Source organism: Glycine soja, chromosome 5 (genome assembly GCF_004193775.1).
Source record: "Glycine soja cultivar W05 chromosome 5, ASM419377v2, whole genome shotgun sequence".
Taxonomy (NCBI): Eukaryota; Viridiplantae; Streptophyta; class Magnoliopsida; order Fabales; family Fabaceae; genus Glycine; species Glycine soja.
In genome coordinates, this window is record NC_041006.1 from 2,246,656 (window position 1) to 2,266,799 (window position 20,144).

The 20,144-nt window shown below is 30.1% G+C and overlaps 1 protein-coding gene and 1 long non-coding RNA gene across 5 annotated transcripts; one reads left to right on the plus strand and one right to left on the minus strand.

Moving 5' to 3' along the window:
* Positions 1 to 2,006: 2,006 nt before the first annotated feature.
* Positions 2,007 to 7,025, plus strand: LOC114411850. Of its 4 annotated transcripts, none has more exons than XR_003666543.1 (4): positions 2,007 to 2,541; positions 2,985 to 3,374; positions 6,126 to 6,210; positions 6,291 to 7,025. It is a non-coding gene; the product is annotated as an uncharacterized LOC114411850 (long non-coding RNA). The 4 variants fall into 4 exon arrangements; XR_003666542.1 differs by having other exon boundaries at positions 2,009 to 2,541; positions 3,026 to 3,374; XR_003666544.1 differs by lacking the exons at positions 2,007 to 2,541; positions 2,985 to 3,374 and adding an exon at positions 5,180 to 6,005.
* A 5,189-nt stretch (positions 7,026 to 12,214) lies between these two features.
* On the minus strand, positions 12,215 to 15,002 carry LOC114411851 (cyclic dof factor 3-like). The gene is made up of 2 exons (XM_028375575.1): positions 14,731 to 15,002; positions 12,215 to 13,849 (listed from the first exon to the last, which is right to left on the minus strand). Exons 1-2 carry the CDS (start codon positions 14,878 to 14,880, stop codon positions 12,578 to 12,580), a joined length of 1,422 nt encoding a protein of 473 aa, XP_028231376.1. The 5' UTR covers positions 14,881 to 15,002; the 3' UTR covers positions 12,215 to 12,577.
* Between the last annotated feature and the right edge of the window lie 5,142 nt (positions 15,003 to 20,144).

The window sequence follows — 20,144 nt, forward strand, 5'->3', positions numbered from 1 at the left end:
TTAGATCAATATTTGTTTAAGGGAAGACATGCAGAGTAGATAGAAAAAGGGAAATACGCATATCATATCTAAGAGCTAACAAATTGTTGCAGGACGAAAGGTGTAGCTATGATTTCGATGGATAGAGTTTAGAGAACCAACCAAGCTCGTAAATGAAAATGGACGGTAAGATTTTTGAGACACCAATTGTTGGTAACATATATATGCAACAAACACCTTAGCGTATGTAACAAACAACTCTTTTTTCCAACAAACAGACTTGTTCTCCCTCTTTCTCTCTCCATTATATATTCAACAAAATAGAAAAACAATAAAACTTACTCAAAATTATAATTATATAACATGCTCTAAGAAATATTTGGTGGCAGATAGAGAAATACATTGAATAATAATAAAGAAGATAAAAATAGAAAATATTTTAAACATATTTAATAATTTATTATAGATTTTAAACATATTTAAACCTACTTTCTTTTTACAAAAATATTATAAACTATTTTCTTAACCTACTTTTTTCAATGTATTTACAATTTATCAATTCCTATATAGTATTATTAATTTGAATATTTGTTTTTAAAATGATGTACGAGTTATAGCATGCAATATCACATGTCACCTCTTTAATTAGACATTTAATGTTTTAATTAAAGGGAAAGATTTTTGGATGGATATAGTATTTATATATCTTATTATAAAGTGATATGAAATTTGTAGAAATCCATCTTATAAAATAATTCATTAAAATTTATATTTTTTTTAATATATAAGACTTTTTTTGTAAATTATAAAAAAAATCTCAATTGAATAACATTCAATTTTGACATTCTGTTTAAAAAAATTCTGATAACTTTAATTAAATATCATAAAACTTATTTATATTATTTAAACATCTTAATTAAATAAAAAAGTTTTAATTGAATACCTAAACTTTTTTTATTGCAAAAAGGCAAAAATATATGAATTGTCCCTTAACCTTCTTTTGTTTTTAAACTGTTCCCTTAATTTTTAAAATAATTTCCTTACTTATTTAAATAGTAACACATTAGTCCTTTTGTAAAAGTCATTTTTTATATACTTTCATACATAATTTTGAACCTTTATTTTATTGATTCAAAGCGTGAAATTCATTTCATCATATTCACCTAGATTAAAATTATGAGAACTAAGTAATATTTAAACAAAAACTAGACAAATCATGTGAAAATTGAATGAATAATGAGTCTTGCGAGCAATCAAACAATTAAAAACTATACTTCCTTTTCTGATTGCTGAAGATGCTCATTTTTATCATGTTTATAATCTTTTTATTTCAAATATTCCATACAAGAAAAATCTAATAAGATAAGTTTCACATTTTGAATCAATTAAAAAAAAAGTTCAAAATTATGTAAAAAAATCATAAATGATATTTTTTTTATTCTTATGAATAAAAAACGTACACCTTTTTAAACTCCCTTTAAGAATGTTAAATTTTACAAAAATACTAACATGTCATTAACTAAATAAGTAAAAACGTGTTTTTAAACTTTTAAAAATTAAAAAACAAAAAATAAAACAAGTTAAGAGATTATTATTATATTTCAGCCTAATAAAAAAGAAATTTATCAAAACTCTTTTAAAATCCACATCCAATATATATACCCTTTAATTATTTTTAATAAACTAATGACAAATATTGCTTATTTATTGAGAATAAAAATATACTATTATTTAACCCTACATTTTACTAGTGTATTTGATACAGATACGAGATAAGGAAGCAAAAGTGGATGAGCCAAATGAGAGGTACTTCTGCTACTGGTTCGTTACCAATTCATTTTGGTTTTAGTTTCTTTTTTGCTTATTCTTCATTTGGGTGTTTTGTAAAACTAAGGGGGGAGAAAGCAAAACTACAAGAACCGTCTTAGTTTATTAGTAATGGCAATTTTGTAAATATATAATTTTTCAACAGAGACAGTTGGGAAAAAACGTCTTAGAAGGTTATCCTTTTAGATGTTCTAGGACGGGTTTTAAAAAACCGTCTTAGAAATAAGTGTCCTTTTGTCTCCCATTTTATTATATGTCTGTGACACTCTCGCTCATTCAATTTTGAAACCCTAAGCAGCTTTCTCTCCTCTGACTCCCACCGCTTCATCTCCCATGGTAGCATCTCCTCCATCTAAAGCTGCAGCTCCAGCTCCGATGGCTACACCTCCCATAACCACCCCTCTTGCGGCTACACCATCGAAAGGTCATGGAGTTCCTCCTCCGCAGTTCTGTCCTCGATTCTGTCATCAAGAAAACCCTAACCGCCCTCCCTCTCTCCCCCGTCGAACCACGCCTCAAGAAAACCCTCCTCCTCCGCACCCTTCAAACCCACATCCGTACAACCACAATATCGGCAAAAAGCGTGGGATCTCTGGTTTCCGAAATTCCTATGCTGTGAGCGTTTGAGAGATTTGTTTTTTTTTTGTCTCTTTCTCTTTGTTTGGGATGAGGAGCGTGCTGAATTTTGTGGAGGAGAAGTTTTTGTGCTAGCGAGGGTGTGTTGAAATTCAGAAGGTGCGAATTTTTTTGGCTAACTTAAGAGAAAAAAAAATGTATTCATTATGGTCTGTTTTTATGTGTCTGCTTTTCTTTCTTTCTTTTTTCTAGTTAAATGATTTTTTCTCTTTGGTGGCAGTGGTTTTTATGAGTTTATGGTGAGATGAGAATCTCTCTGATGTTCATGTTTTTTATTTGCTGGTGTTTTCAGATTATGGCCTCTCTGAAATTTTAGTTTTTTCTCTCTCTTGATTTGTTAATGTTTGAGGCTTTCCATGTGAAATTCCCTCTCCATCTGTGTAATTTTGTGATTGAACCAAGGTGGAGTGTTATAAATTTAAGCTAAATGTTTTTTTTTTTGGTTCTGAAAAAAAGGATAGCTAGTTTAATGGGATTTTTTTTTAATTTCCATGAACGGTTTGGTTTTTAATGGTGTGAATTGCCATGTTCATTGTAATCAGTCCTTTCCCTTGTCGAGCGAATGACCTTGAATTTCCCGCAGATGTAACGAGATAGAGCCTGACGAAAACTAGCAAGGAGGGAGGTTTTTGGTATTTTTTGGACAAGCTGCAGGATGCCTTCTGAAATCATGGAGAAGAGGGGTGCTTCTAGCTCATCTCACGTGTATCCATATTTATGTTTTTGGGAGCAAGATTGGCACCAATGCTACCTCACGTGACTGTTTTATTATTACTACCATATGTTTTGCTTGTTTGATTGCTTGCATGCTTGTTTTTATGCTTTGCTTATATATCTATTGGGTGTGTAGACAAAAAGGACTTATTGCAATTTTTAGAAAGCTTAAGGGCCTCACCTGGATCTAAAGTTTAAGGTGACTTCTTCAAAAGGAGGTAAAGTTCAGGTCTACTCATTCCCCCCTTGAAATTATACTCCTCAAAAAATATATTATTCTCATGTTTATTGTATAGGTTTTCCTCTTTAAATTTCTTTTTCCAAGGATTTTTATTTTATTTTTTAAATAATTTTTACATATAGTATTTTAGTGTTATCATTTTACAAATTTTATGTTGATGTCATATTTTGAAAATGTTGTTGTGTGAGTGTGTTCATGGTTCAAGTATTCAAGTACTTGATTTCTTACGAGCTAAAGGAGCTGAACATATTAAGGCCAACGATTGATTTTGGACTATACCCAGTAAGAATCAAAATTTTGATTTTCCCATTTATGTTACACCTAAGCAAAAAATTATGGCAACAAATTATTTAGGAGAAAATTATGGCAACAAATTATGTCATATTTTAAAACTTTTGAAATTGAGGAGAAAATTATGGCAACAAATTATTTAGATAAATACATATGATCTGTATGTCTATCAAATTGATATACTTAAAAATAAATTAGTGTGACATACTTAATATATAATAATTTATTTATTTTAATAATATAATATTTATTACATTTAGTTCTGCTCTTTACATTTTTAGTTGATATATTTGATGAGAAATGACTTGAAAAAAAAGATAGAGGACTCAACTCTTAATTACTTAAACAATTAATTTAAGAGTATTTAATTTTTAAGTAAGTATATTTTATTTATTAATTAATATCTTAACCAATATTCTAATCATAACTACTGGTACTAATTAAAATAAAAAAGAGAACTTTTTAACTCTTTATTTTATTTTTGAATTCCTTAATCATGATTTTGAAAAGTACTAAGAGTTATAAATTTCTGTTGTGTGCTTGTTGGTCCCCGTGGAATGCTTTAAATAGGAGTTTTAGCTTTCCCGTGACAGTAATAAAAGTTGCAGGAACACATAAGCCAATAGAAAAAAAGAAACTTTTGCCTAATTAATGTACTATAGACAAATCCTACAATACCGAATATTGCTATCTCACTAACGTATTTTGGTTTTTCTAGTTTTAATTTCTCATATTTGCTCTACTACTACATAAAATTAAAACATTTAGTGTCATGGACTAATCAAGCTTAATTGTTGTACTTTAATTGAGATGGTATTTCAATAGTGGGTCTTTTATGTTCTAATTGTTCCTTCTCTCCACATGTGATCAAGTGCAATTTTGCGTGATGGAAGAGAAATACTTCTTCAATAATTTCCATGACTCTTGTGTAGACTTATCTGCTTAGTTTCCTATTCATAATAGAATAATTTTCAAGTCAAAGTTGTGTTATAGTGATCAAGTCAATAGTGGGTCTATCTATTTTCTTTATTGAAATATTTGTTGTTTGCGATCCAATAATAGTGTTTAATTGCAATAATTTGATGATCTTGGAGAACTAGTAAAATTAGTTACTTGCACAGAGATATATTATTAAGAAAATATATTTTACTAAAAAAATATATTTTATTTTTTTAAAAAAGGAAATACATTCTAAGTCGGTTCTTTGGAGAACTGTCTTAGAATGTCTAGATTTTAAGACGGTTTTTAGAATCATTATTTTTTTTTAAAAAAAAAAACACATACATTCTAAGACGGTTCTCATAGAACCGTCTTAGAATATTTAAAATGTCTACATTCTAAAACGATTTTCTAAAAATTGTCTTAGAATCATAATTTTATTTTATTTTATTTTTTTAAAAAAATTATATTCCAAGACGGTTCTTAAAAAATTATCTTAACAATCTTAGATTGTTTAACTTTTTTAAGATGAGTTTTTAAGAACCGTCGTAAAAAATTAAAATTTTTTACGACACCAGCTTTAAAGACGATTCAAAACCGTCGTTAAAAATGCTGTCAAGTATTACAAGTAAGGTTTCTCACTTTCTCATTCCCCCGTTTGAGGCTGAACTTTGCCAGTGGCCCAGGGAGTCTTGTAATATGTTAAATTGCATAGTGTGATTAACAACATGCCTTTTTCTTTATAAAAAAAACATGCTAATGTATTTTTTTATAATTTAAACATATTTTCACTGATCCTTATCCTGTTATATTACAAAGATGCCTGTAAACTTGATATAAGCATTTCTTTTTAGTTTTTAGACCAGTACTGTTGTACTTAAATAATCATCCACATTTATTTGTGTGATAGATTTTTCCTTTTACCAAAGAGGTAGTTTTCTATTATAAAAGAATCACTTTTTAGTGTTGTGCCAAACATATTTCTTGACATTAATCTAATCAGGGACTTTACCAGAGCCCATGTAAATAGGGTGAAACAGGTTTGTTAATATGGCTATCTAGCAGTTATGGTGAAGTTGAATTAGTGGTGATGATGTATATTTGGCTGGTTCTAGAAAAAAGTGGCACCTTTGCTCTCTTAGATACAAGCATTTAGATTACTCAAATTTGATATTTCTTTCTGTTTCTTCCATTACACTATATGATTTTCAAACTTTATAGTTTCTAATGACGAGTTGTTCCACAAGGGTTGCATTAATTTTATTAGGTGTTTATATAATTTCCCTCTTCTAATTGATTTGTTCACGTCAGTGTTCTTGGAGTTTAGTTTTGCTACTACAATTTAGTCCCCCATTCCAATATGATTTGGATGCAAGTGGTAAAACTATGTCACAAGCTGTTGTTTATTTTCCAATTGAAAAAAGTTGGGGATTTAATCCGTTTCCCTATTTGATTTGCTTTGTATTCATTTAATAGAGTTTCTATCCATGGCTTACAGGCAACAGCTAATCGTTCAAAGGGTAATCGAACAGATATCTCCAAAGCTGAACTTATTCAGAAGAGTTCTTATTGCAGGGTTTCAGGTACAACTATAATGACTATGTTAAATATAGTAGCAAATAGTAATTGGAAATTTACTGATGGAGTACTGGATGCATTGCAGATCGTGATATGGATTTTCTGGAACTGTCGGCCTATGGCAATGTCCGGCATGGACCAGATTCTAGGGGGTGTAGAATCCAATGAACATTTATCTCCATATTAGTCTATTGTGTGGTTGATTCCTATATGGGGTTAAATGATGACCTTGTTGTGGCTATTCATCCTTCACATCTTTGGGGCTTCATTCATTTGTGGTACAGACAAGTTAAAACTGCAAAAAAAAAAAAAAAAAAGTGATGACATTGTCATTCCTGAAGTTGGTGTATTCAAGTGTAGCTACATTACTCTCTCCTTCCCTAAAACTCTACGGTTTTCTCTTGAGCAGAATGATTTGGAAGGTAAGTTCTGGCGCTCACTTGTTTATGTTATTCATTATTTTTCATATCCTTTACAGTTTACCCCACAATATCATAGCAACTGGAATGGATCCTTCAAATTTTAATATGTTAAGGGCATATTAAAATCTTGCAACTTTTTTTCTTTTGATAGACATTAAACAGGTTGGGAGCCTTTTTTTTTTTAAGAGTCGGGGAGACTATTCACTGTTGGGAGAGAAGATTTGAACACGACTTATATATCATGTGCATAAAAGTTTGCATTCTTTTTGTTGTAGAAGCTTTTTTGTTCTAACAATAGCTACCAATGTGTTAAAAGGAGTATGTTAGATAGTGTATTGTTAATTCTATCTGTAGTAATTAGTTTGATGAACAAATTTTAAGGATTTTGTTAGCGATTACTTTTAAGGTATAAATTAAGGAATCAAAAGTAAAAATTATTTAATGAGGACTGATAAATTTTGTTTAATTCTTAACATATGTCCTTAAAACACATGCTAACCGAAAATAAAACTTATTTTTAACAATGTAATATAATTAGTTGGAAGTTTTGATAATATAGTTAAAGTAATGTTATTGCTTTAAAGTAATATATGAATACTTGGGGTATTCAATAGTGAGATTCATTAAAGAAGTTAACTTCTCCTGACAAATATTTTTAAATACACACTGATCATGCATTGAATTCTTGGTGAGGAGAGTGAGGACAAATGGTTTGAAAAAATGAGTGTGGAAGGTAGGGGATGGTTCTAAAACAAAGTTGTGGGAGGATAATTGGTTGGGTGAGGAGAGTCTTGCAAATTTGTTTCCTAGAGTATATCTTAATTCACTTCAACAACACAAGTTTATTAAGGATACGGGATGGGGGAATGGAGAGGTGTGGGGTTGGAATTTGGAGTGCGTAGAAATTGGTTTGTGTGGGAGGAATCTTAAGTGTCCCAGTTGAGAAGCTTGATTGAAGGGATAGATCATAGGGCTAAGGAGGAAGATCGTTGGTTGCGACCGTTGGACTCGAATGCAATTTATTCGGTAATTTCTGCATATACAACTCTTCATCAGTTGAGGACAGGTAATGTTGTTGATGACTTTCTCATGGAGATTTGGAGGCTTATATTCCACTGAAAGTCATGTTCTTTTTGTGGAGGTTGTTCTTGAATAGACTTCCCTCAAAGGACAATTTAAAGAGCGAGAATATTTTGTTGAACACTTGTCTGTGCGCAAGTTGATGAATTGGTTGATCATGTGTTTCTGAATTGCACATCTATACACTGGCAGAAATGTTTTGCATGACTGAACTGCAGTGTGACTTTTCCTGATAAAATCTCTGATTTTTTCGTGCAACATTCCTCTAAATTGGTGCATAAATCTGAAATTCAAAAATGGAAGGTTCTGTGGAGTGCATTTGTGTGGTGTGTATGAAATATGCGCAATCAAAAACTGTTCAATAAGGGAATTGTGGACATGGAGATTTTACTGCAGAAAATTCAATTTGTGGGGTGGTCTTGGTTATCTGACATGTTTGAAGGCCGAGTTCTCCTTTGCAATATGGAATATTAATCCAAACACCTGCTTCCTTAATAATCCTGAGGCAGTGCTCGTTCTCTAGTTTTGGAGGGTGTATAATTATAGATCAAGAGTGAGAAGGGTGCTAAGGAGGAAGAAGGGTAGCAGGTACGTGCATTATAGAACACTTAGGTGGAGTGAATCTTGGTGATCAGGGTCTGCTGGTTGGTGTTGATTTGGTGGAGCTTTTGATTTCGTGCATTAACTGCCATTGTATGGGGGAGGTGATACTGATTGTTGATTCTGAGTATTGACTCTCAGTATTAATTCTCGAACATTGTTTTTTGTTGTAGGCAATCTTGATGGGGGAGATGGGTGCATTAATTGCTGTTAAATGGGGAATTGATGGGTAGAAAAATCAGGGTCAATTAAGAGCCTTGGTTAGTGTTTATTTGGACCTATGAATGAGGCTGAAATAACATCTAATCTTGTTGACCACTGAGATATTTATGTAATCACATTTTGTTGTTTGGGTACTTCTGGTACCTGTCATTAATACATAATATTGTTTTTTGCTGAAGAAAAAGCATCCAATTCCTAACGGGATATGATTATTTTTCAATTATGTCATTCTAGTATAAAAGGTTATTTATGAAAATAATATTTTGGTTCCTATAAAGTTGATTTAATTTTTTTTTATTTTCATCCTTTAATTTTTTTATTTCCTGTGTTTTTGTTGTTTTAGTTCATGTTGTCATGTGATTTAATCAATGATTTAACGATAACATTGGTTTATTAGGCTATTAAGGAGTTTGATAGGATAATTATGTAATTTTTTTGATAAATTGTGTTTTAAAATCACAATCTATTCGGTAAGAGTTGATGATGGATTTAAAAACATAATTTGAAAAAATAATTGCACGTAATTTTCTTGTCATATTCCTTGATGATATGATAAAGTAACGTGTTGTCGTTATTAACGTTATTTGACAGTGGCTAAAACACAAATACAATAATATATTATATTTTGTCTCATGACTACTCATGGATTTATCTTAAAATCTTCTTTTAAAGTTTACGTAAGTTAGTTGATATTTTTGGTTCAAATAGTTAAGAGTACAATTGTATTAAAACTCATAAAAACAACTTTACCGAGAATTATACACATTGACATTAAAAAATATTTGACATTTTATAATATTTTTAAATACATTGGGCTATTATTTATTGCAAAAGGAATGGTTCCACTGTAGGTCACCGTAGAGTTGTCCGTCAAACTTGCTGAAATGTATAATTCTTATACTGAAATATTTTTTCGCGGTCATCGTACAAAAATATCTTGGTAATGGAATTTTTCAGTTTGGATAATCTCAGTCTTGTTTGGTTGTTACTTGCCCAAAATGTTGTGGCGTTCAGAAAGTTAATTTTCACAATTTTTTTAATAAAAAATAACATTTTAATTTTAATTTATAGTTAGAATTAATTTTAAAACGCAAGTTAATTAGGTTGAAACGATTATAATTTAGAAGATTAATAAGAGAAATGAATAAGTGACAACCAAATACCAATTACCAAATTTACCAATACAATTTAAACATTCTTTCAAACTCATAGTACTCGAAAAGAAATGGTAAATATTGAAGAATATCCTCAAGAAGTGTGGTAGGCATGGATGGAGATTAAGACGATGAAAGAAGTATATATAAGTGCATGTTTGATTGTCCGTCCAATTTGTTGTCGCACAAATTTTGAAACAAATCCAACGATTTACGGTAAATTAAACATAAAAGGAAATATGTGGATACTTTTGTTATGTTTACAAACGTAAAAGGTTACACAAATATACCCTAAGTCATTTAAGGTATGTTTGAAATTCTATTTAGAATCTTATAAACGGAATTTTTCATTTTTTTTAAAGCTGCAAACGGAGAAAAAATGAACAAGATGAATTGACATTCAATTAAACTCAAACTGAATTTTAAACACACACTTAATAGTTAATACTTGTTTGACTGTATTATTTTTATGGGAAAAGTGTAATTTTAATTAAAATATAATTCAAAGAAAAATGATAATAATTAGATAATATTTTTTAAATGAAATATTTCAAAAGAAAATCTATTTAATTTTATTTGTGAAATTAGATATAGAAACTTTTAAAAGGTCAAAGTAATTATGAAAAATACATTTATTCAAAGGCAAATGCTTGCGAACTGATTAAGGAGGAAATAAAAGAGAAAATGCTTTTATTAGGATGGATAAAAATACATTTCCAATTTTTAAATGCATTTTCATATGATTTTCAATAATTTTTTTTTTTTTAATTTTCCAATAACCAGAATCCTAAGAAGATTAGTTAAGAATCCTATCTAGCAAGACTCTTATTCAAAAGCTATCCATCGAAACGCATCTTCAATTAATCATGGCAAGAAATTGGTAAGGATGCTTACTTCCAAAGAAGAACGAACTATATTTATTGTTTTGGTTGCCTTCATAATTGAAATTTGGCACTCACAACATATGGAGGAAAAGAAAAGAGCAATTGCTTTCTTGTGTTGCGGAGGGAAAGGGCAAAAGGGAAAAAGTCAAAAGTTGGGTGCCAAGAGGAAAAGGATCTCAAGGTTTCATGTTTTAACATTTGGGTCCCATCACAACTCATTTCATATCTCTAAGTGTGGCTTGTATTAGATTGAAGCTTGGAAAAATATCTAGATGTTTTCTTCTGCTTGATTGGTCAAGCACACATTTGGGGCAATTGCCATGTTACAACCAAATTGCTGAACAAGGAAATTGTAGAGGCCAACATGTATTTATTTTATTTTATTTAAAAATTAATACCATATTTGTTTAGTTTAAATATGAAAAATAATTGTTTACTTTAGAAACTCTAAAAAATTAATAAAAGTAATCAATTGTTGTTTAAAATAAGTTGAACTAAATATGTACTACAATAAATATTTTCATCTAATGGTTATTTAGTATTTACTATGATAACTATATTAAATTGGTTTGAAGTATTGATTTTTAAAATTTTAGAAAAGTAAAAAAAATCTAGATATATTATATTCTAGTGGTCCAGCTTTATTGCTACTTGTTTAGATCTCTCATACTGTCCAAGAGATTTATTCAATATTTTTTGGCATATATTTTAATAAGATTATTTTAAAGAAAATATTGTATTTTTGTAACTTTATGAAAGAACTTAAAAACAATTATTTCTCAAAAATAACCATCTTCGAAAAGGATAAAAAAAGAACTATCATACGCAAGTTTATCTGAAAAAAAGAGAAGCTATTATATGCAAAGCTTATCCTCTAACTCTAAAAGTCAACGAATGATCTGAATGCCATATCTTCAGTTTCATTTTTCAGTATTCACTTTTCACCGGCCTTCTATAGCCATGTCTTTCACACGCGGGAATAAATTTGCAGGCTATAATAATAATAATAATCAAGGATAAAAGTTATGGATCAAGATTCTCTTATGCTATAATAGGACCCATTATTATCGGTGTAAAACAACAACTAATTTCTTTTGAAGACTATATATTGTTTACGTAAATTTTATTTTCTAACAAAGTCTTCTTTTAGTCTACTTTTATTCACGTGATGAAGAATCAAACTCTTACAACATATTTAAACAACCAATTACTTAACAAATATACCGAATCTTTCTGGACATTATTAGTTACTCATGTTTTTTAATCAACAAATATTAATTTATTAATTTTGTTTAAAATATCAATAAAAATAATACAAACTTATAATTTCTTTCTCTTTTTTTCTCTCTTCATCCTTAAATTCTCTTTTTCAACCGTAAACCAATCTTATATTTCTTAATTAGTTACTAATGTTAAGATGATCAAGATCCAAAATATATTACTCCACCCCACACACACCAAAAAGCATATTGATTATTTGGCTGCATATCAAAGCACACATGTATCTTGTACGAGAATGACAAGACAGTCAAGACTGTTCTATCCGTTACTTTGATCATCGTAGTACTTGTGCTTATCTTCCTACTTCTGTAATTTTCTATCGGCATTTCATAGATAGCAAATACCCCACTATGTTGTTCACAGAGGGAGAGTCAAACAAAATTATTCACTTTTCTACGAAGTACTAAAACATGTACAACGTTAGGATTTTTATACAAAGAAAAAGATCTTTTCCATATCTAGGCTAAAGGGCAGTATTTCACATATATTTTTATATAGTATGCACATGAACTCAAACTCTAAGCACATGAAAAAGAACCTATATACTCTATTTTTATATTGTCAAATGAAAATAAAGACAAAATTAGTCCTCGTCGTCCCACTTATGCTGAGGAAATCAGAGACTACAACCCTTTTGCTTCTTCTATACAAGGTCAATGAAGCAAGTCAATAACCCATCATCACTCAGATGGTCACCGTCTCTTGCTAGCTAGACAAGAAGTGATTAATTCAGGAGTTTTCATGAAAATTGAGGGATCTAGATAAAGCTGCAGGGTTAGCCATCAACAATGGAGAGGCTTCAACATGATTCTTTTCATTTTTCTTTGATTGGAAGGCCTTAAACATACCTCCACCACTCACTGACTCATTCTTAATTCCTAGAGTTGCCCATATAGAACTCTTTGCAGCCTCACTTGGATCATCAATTCTCAACGTTTTGGGAACCAAAACACCCCCGTTTCTTGGCTTTGAAGCTTCTTCTTTAGGCAAAGAGTATTGCTTAATCATGTCACCGTCGCGCGAGTGCTTCCCCAAAGTTGGAGAATTTGGACTGGAGCTTCGAGACTCGAGGTTTGAAGCAGATGAATGTGAGGAAAACAATGGAACATTCCAATTCCCTGGCATGCCACAGTTCCAAAATGTAGCAGGATAGAATGGTAGGGGAAATCCTGAAGGACACATAGCAGGTGGAGGAACTGGAGAATTCCATGTATAGGGCCAAGAAACACCAGGAATACATGGAAGTTGAGGAAGGAAACCATGATTTTGGGGCACTGATTGTTGTTGGAAGGTGTTTTTGTTATTTTCTCCCTTGGAACTTGAAACTGTGATGGAGGATGTAGTTGAAGAGTCATCACCATTTTCCCCACTTTTGCAAGGAACGGGGGGGAGTCTTTGATCCTCAAAGCCATGATGAAACCCATTTCTTGTGCAATTGAGAGGCTTTTTCTCTCCAAGATTGTTGACAGATGCCATGGAATCACAAATAGGTGCATGTGCATCTAATCCAAAGCTGAGGACTCTACCATTGCCTTTCAAAGGTGGAAGATGAGAATCAATTCTAGCTGCTTGAAGGGCCTCAGAGATAGTGATGTGGCGATAATGGGAGGTAGAGTTCTTGTTCTTTCGCCGTCCTGCCCCCACAGGAACATTCCTCATGGTGCCACCTGCAGTCCAGTATCTTTGACAGGCTTTGCAGAAATAACGCGGCTGGTTGACATTGTAGTTGTTGTAGTAACAGAATTTAGTGTCCATGCTTTTGCAGCGGGGGCATGGTAGCACTTTATCTGGCTTCTTCAGGGTTTTCTCTTGTGAGTTGGCTGCATCACCTTGTTCCTTCTCTGTTTTGTCACCTTTTGATTTTTCTGTTTCTTCTTCTATGGAAGGTGTTTTGGGGTTCACAATAGCCTCAGGGGATGAGCCTGAATTCTTAGTCTCTTCAGCATTTGGAGGAGGATCAACTTCTAGCTCTTCCTCAGTAACATTTTCAACTCCAGCATCCTAGTAATTTGAAAAATCTTTTGCTTATTAAAATCAATGCCGCAGAATTGCAGAAATAAAACCAAGATATATATGTGTGTGTGTGTGTATATATTCACAATTTTCTAAAATTGACATGACAATTATAATTTATAAGCTTATAACACTAAGAAGAAGAAGAATATGGGGCAACAAGGTAGAATAATTTTTGAAGAAATATTGCATAAAAGAAAAGCCAAAAAAAAATACTCCAAAAGCTGATCCTTTTGTTAGTATATATGGCAGATTATGTATAATGAAACAGTGATGTTCCTGTTCCACAAACAGAGTTGACTGAAATTGTTCGGTAGATTGTTGTGATCACCACTAAAACATCAAAATGTTCCACAAAAACAACATAACAGAATTAATCACAAACAGCAGAACACGAGAAAAGTGTGCTGTATGTGAACGGCGGAAACAAATTTTACTCCAATTCCTTAGAAAGGTCACAAAACCTATATAAGCTTTTCCAGAAAAATAGCCAGTTTTGGAATTGTAAAGTGAAAAGAGAAAATTTTTCTTTCAACACTCTGACTTATTAATTTCCAAAACATTCAAAATTACACATCAGCAATAAATCTCGCAATTGGAAGCATTCATAAAACCAACTTTCAATCGAAATTAAGAAAAAATAAATAAAAGGGGTATAAGATTTCATTGAAAAACAACTTTAGAAGTAAAAAATTAAAATTTTGAAAAATCATTGTGATGCATGCAAATAAAGGAAAATTGAAGAGACAAAACCGAGCCATGAGAGTGGTTTTAAGCATTTAAGAGTGTTGTATGTACAAACATGTCACAAAAACGTTGCTACGCTTTCTTAAAACCATTTTTCTGAGTAACTACAACACCAACCGTACCTTGTGTCCTTGGTCTTCATATTTTTCCATCTCTTGTTCTCTTTCCTCGCCACTTTCTATTTCTTTTTCTTCTTTGTCAACAACAACATCTTCAGGGAAAGGGATCTTCTGACCGAAAAGCCTAATTGCAGGGTCTCTAATTTCGTGCATTTTTTTTTTCTTTCTGGGGATTCAAACGTGCGAGATGGCAGTGACTTGAGTTTGGGTTTTGATGTGAAGTGTCAGTGGAGACACGACGAATAGGATTTTGATCCGTTTAAAGCAGAGTCAGGTGCCACGTCAGACCCAGGTTTCGATTCTAGGCCACAAGTTCTTGTGGCCTCTGTTAGATTTTCTTTCTTTTTTTCTCCCTGTTCGATTCTCGGTAGCACGCTCGTTGCGTGCACCCATGTTAGCACTTTTTGCTTCAAAAATCCTGATGACATGGCGTAATGTGATTGGAAGCAGTCATGCTAGATGAACTGACCGTGTGTGTTTTCTTAAAACTTTTTTAGTTAGATACTTACATCTGCAATTACTAGATACTCTTGCTTATACAACTGAATGCTAGATATATTTGTATCAGATTATTTCGTTTAATTATGGAGAGATATAATTGTATTAAATATTTATAGAAAAGTTTTATTATTTGTGAGCACAAAGATCAATTAACATGAATGATACATGTGATTCAGAAAAAGAAGAAAAAAAAAACCCTATTGCTAACATAATATGTGAGTATTAGGATGTGTTTTTGAATGAGTACATTTTTCATTTGCCAGCTTTTCCTCAACTTGACAAAAAATGACAAAGAGAAAGGGTAGTTTATAAAAGATGGAAATGATGAAAAAGATGTTTCTTTTGGTATCTCTTTCCTCTTTCTTTTCTTTTCTTTTGAGGCTTTTAGTTTCTACTGATAGCTAAATAAAGCAAAAAAATAATGGTATATCTTCTAATAATATGCTTATTAATTAATTTTGTTTATTTAATGAAACCCGTCAAACAATTGAACAAGGTTATTTTTTTATGGATATTGTTAATCAGTGTAGTAAAAGTATTAGTTAAGAAACTAAAACTGAATAATATTTAAGGTAAAAATTATACGAAAATACAAAAATAATCATAAATAACATAATTTTTTATCTTTTAATAAAAATATTTATATTTTAAATTTTTTAACTAATATCCTAAGAATATTAATTATTTATTTTTAATTTGATCATTTTCCTATCACTCTTTCCGAGGAATAGTTATTTTGTTCCTTATTAGGATAGAATTATATATTTATCGGCTACATGCCAAAGCCGTGTACCTCCACGGCAATTAAAACAAAGAAGCTTAGTCCGATTTTGCATTGTTAAATGAGTCTTTGTTAGGAGATCAGTTTTGAGTTTTTAAGACATTATAGATCGTAAAATTTTCATGTTTGATATGTATATTAAAAAAATAATATTCCTTGAAAAAGATGTTTTTTGAAAAAAAAAATAATCAGTTTCACACCAATTTTTTTTATGAGAACGTAGGAATCTTACTTTTTCTGAGTTTAAATTTTCTTTTACTACACTAAGAATATTATGTTATTATTTATTAATAAGATAAAAATATGTATAACTTTTTAGTTCCTATAAAATTTATTTAAAAATTTTCAGTTACTAACTACACAAATTTTATTCGTGTCCAATAAATAGGATTCACGATTTTCGGAGCATGGAAAACTTTTTTCCTACCCTACACCTCTTTAAAGTATTCTTACAATTCATTAAAAAAGAAAAAGAACATTCAAACGCTAAAAAATACTGGTATTATATATTTACAGAAAAAATATTTATTAATCAATATACTTGTTTTTATTAATTAAGTCTTTACCTGATGAAATTTGATGTGTTAATAAAGTTGATAATATAAATTTATATTAGTAATATGATATATTGATAATATAAATCAGTGATGAATATATAAAATTATTAACAAAATAATCAGTATAACAAATTAAAGTACTCACTTTTTATGTATAAAAGTATTAAAAAGATGTAGTAAATGTGTAGATTCACTCTGATAATACTAATAGGGATTTTTTTTGGTGCGGACTAATACGGTAATTACAAAAAAAAAACTATTAGTATATACTAACAAAAATTAATAATTTATATTATTTTTTTATTAATAGGAATTAAAGATATGTATTATGAAATTTACAACTTATGTATCATTTTCAATCTATTATGCTAGATTCCCTTTATAAACTATACTATTTCCTTATTAATTGAGATAACATTTTGGTGAAAAAAGACATCAACGTCTCTGTCCTACTTCTTGTCTATTTTAAGAATCATCATCAGTATAATTTGACTTAATAACCAAAACATGCAAGTTGAATTATGTAGTTAGATTAACCTTTGTTCAACTCAAAATAACTGAACTATAATCAGTTTAGGTATTGAATCTTAATATTTTTAATTGGATTAAATATGAATCAATACAATCGTACTAAATTTAAAATTATTTCAATACAAAAATAAATCTGTTTGAGTGTTTTTTTAATTAAATATGAAATAATATTGTTTATATATATATATATATATTAGCCTAATCATTTGGTTCAAGTAAATATAAGAATGATCCTATTGAATTGACAAAAGATAATTATATCAACTTGACCCCAATCTAACTAAATTTAATGATTCAATTTTTAGTTTTTACTTAAAACTAACACAATTCAATCAATGATAACTCTTACTTCTTTTTCTTTTTTTTTTAAACTTTGAATTACACCCCTTTAATTTTTAAATAAAGTGTATTATTAGTAACTTTTTTTCTTTTAGTCGTTTTTTTTTACTTTTACTACGAAACTCTTTATGATTTAAATAAAGTAAATAACCAATTACTTTTCTGTTTTTCTCAATTTTTTTAATTTTAAAATCATCTCTTTTGTGATTATAATGATAAATGCAACAACAAATAAAAAGTATTCAAAGCCTTAAGTTTAAACATATACTTCTAATAATTGATAACATCTAATCTTAATTAAATTTTCAAATTTTGTATAACTAAGTATATTTTATTATAAAATTAACTAAAAGAAACTCTAAATGACACCTTTGAAATTTTTTGTCATACCTTTTGTTAAAAAAAACCGTCGTTGACTGTTAGTTAAAAGCTAAAATTACTCTCGACAATTTGCAGAACTGTGTTTTGGAAGCAAATGAACGTGTCTTGTGAGTCTAAGCTCAAAAATAGGAAAAAGAGACTTTAATGCATCATTGAGAAAACAATTAGAAAAGCGAAGATTGTGGCTAAACTAAGGCTAGCTAATGCTAATCTAAAGAGGAGAAAATGACCAAAGGAAAAAGCTCCAAGCATTTTTCTTTTGTAATTCGAGTTTATGAAAGTTGAATAGAGTTTTAAAATATTCAACAATTTGCACGGGGGAAAGACACGTGTGTGTTCTATTGGCACGTATTGATCACTTTCCATGCAGCTCCCTTGGTTTTACTTTTAAGAATGAATCTGCTATCAAGAAACAAAATAAAACGCGTGTGTCCCTCTTAGTGGGGAATTTTAATATATTAAGACAAAGTAGTTATTGGTAGTACACGTAATTAAGGAGCACAAATAAGATGACAAAGAATTAATAAACAAAGATAATGAACACTAATGCTTTTGATAATGCAAGGGGCGGCCGCGTGGTCGGTTGAGGATTAGGGTCATTTGAAGCCACTTTAAATATAAAGAATCTTTTATTAGGACTCTCACATTGAATTTACCTATATAGTATTCCCTTAATTATAAATGTACATGTAAGACAAGACCAATACAATAAGCAAACACAACATCTAAAATATATATATATAGGATATAATAGTCAAATTTGCACCAAATATCTTGCTATTGACTCATTCTTCCCTTGTCTCTTATAATATCAATAAAGCCGAAAAAGGTCTTTATAAAGATTACACGTGTGTATTCTCCATAGCACTCTTCATTCCAAACAAAACCAAAATGAGATCATAGTTCATTAATTAATCATTTGTGAGGCTCGTCAAAAGTTCAAAACGATCACTAGCTATATGATTCATGTTGTTGGGTTTTTCTTTTGCTTTGTTTTTGTTAGGATTAATTAGTGTATGTTTAGATAAATTACATTGTTTTCTAGATAATGTTTGCATTAATCAATATGAATATTTTGTGGTGTTATTTTCTTATTTGATTAGAAGGGAAAGAAATTAAGAAACATGAAAAACCCTGCATTATATGCAGCTGCATGAGATGTTACGACCATGCCAAATGCAATCAAAGCACAAGATCAAAAATTTGGTTGTTAGACTATAACAATTACAGCATCTCACTGTCTAGAAATAAACTCTGATTTTTTGAAAATTATCAATTTTCTGTAATAGAGGTTATTAACAAGATTAAGTTTCTTATGTATAGACAAACGTACCTATTACATTTGTTTTAGCATTTTGATATCGATCGAGACTTTTGATTTTCTCCCCGCCCCCGTTTATTATTGTATCATTTTGGATTTAATATAATTTATATTTTTTTATAAAAAAAAAAAAGCACAAGATCCCAACAACCAAGAACTGCCCATTGTTGTTAGAAACTCCCATCATCACAAACCACTTGCCTTGGATTAGGATAGTTGGATGGCTCTTATCTATCAGTTGCAGCCACTACCAACTCTCGTAGTCGAAGCCTTTTCTCTCCCTTTAATTTAGGAGATTGGTTTGCTTAGGTTTATTAATTTTGGGGCTTTCTAACATTTTATTTTTGTAATTTTTACTTTTCTTTGGTTTAATTTTCCATGGAATTTTGCATTATATTTATTATTAAACTTAGGTGGGGACAAGGGCAACTTAACATTCCTAAATAGATTACTAGGGTTTTTCTCTCGGAAAAAATGGTGCAATTTTTGTTTGCTTATTAGTGTCATTTATTTTATATTAAATTTTGTGAATGACTAAGTTCTCATAGTGAGCATACATTAATTGACTTCTGTATCAAATAGGTAACGTAAGCATTTGACTTTAAATAAGTTTTTTCTTTTAAGAAAATTATGACATTTTAATAAATGCCACTCTATTAGCTTTTTTTAAATTAAAATTTAATAGTTTTCTATTTTAGGTTTTTTTTACTTGTCTTAAAATTATTAGACATAGGGCCAGTTTTTTAAAAATTATTTGTTAAAATAAACTTTTATTTTAATAAAAATAATCAGTTTTATGTTTTTTTAATGTATTTATCTAAACTGTTTCTGTTTTTAAAAAAATAATTTTCTATTTATTTCAAGAAATAAATCATATCTGTTTTTTTTTTTGAAAAAAATACTTATATAAAAAATTTATTTTTTAAAATTTAAATAAACTCACCCATAGTTTCTCAATTTGATGCTAGCACCTAACCATAACTTGGACACACCAAGATAGGCACCC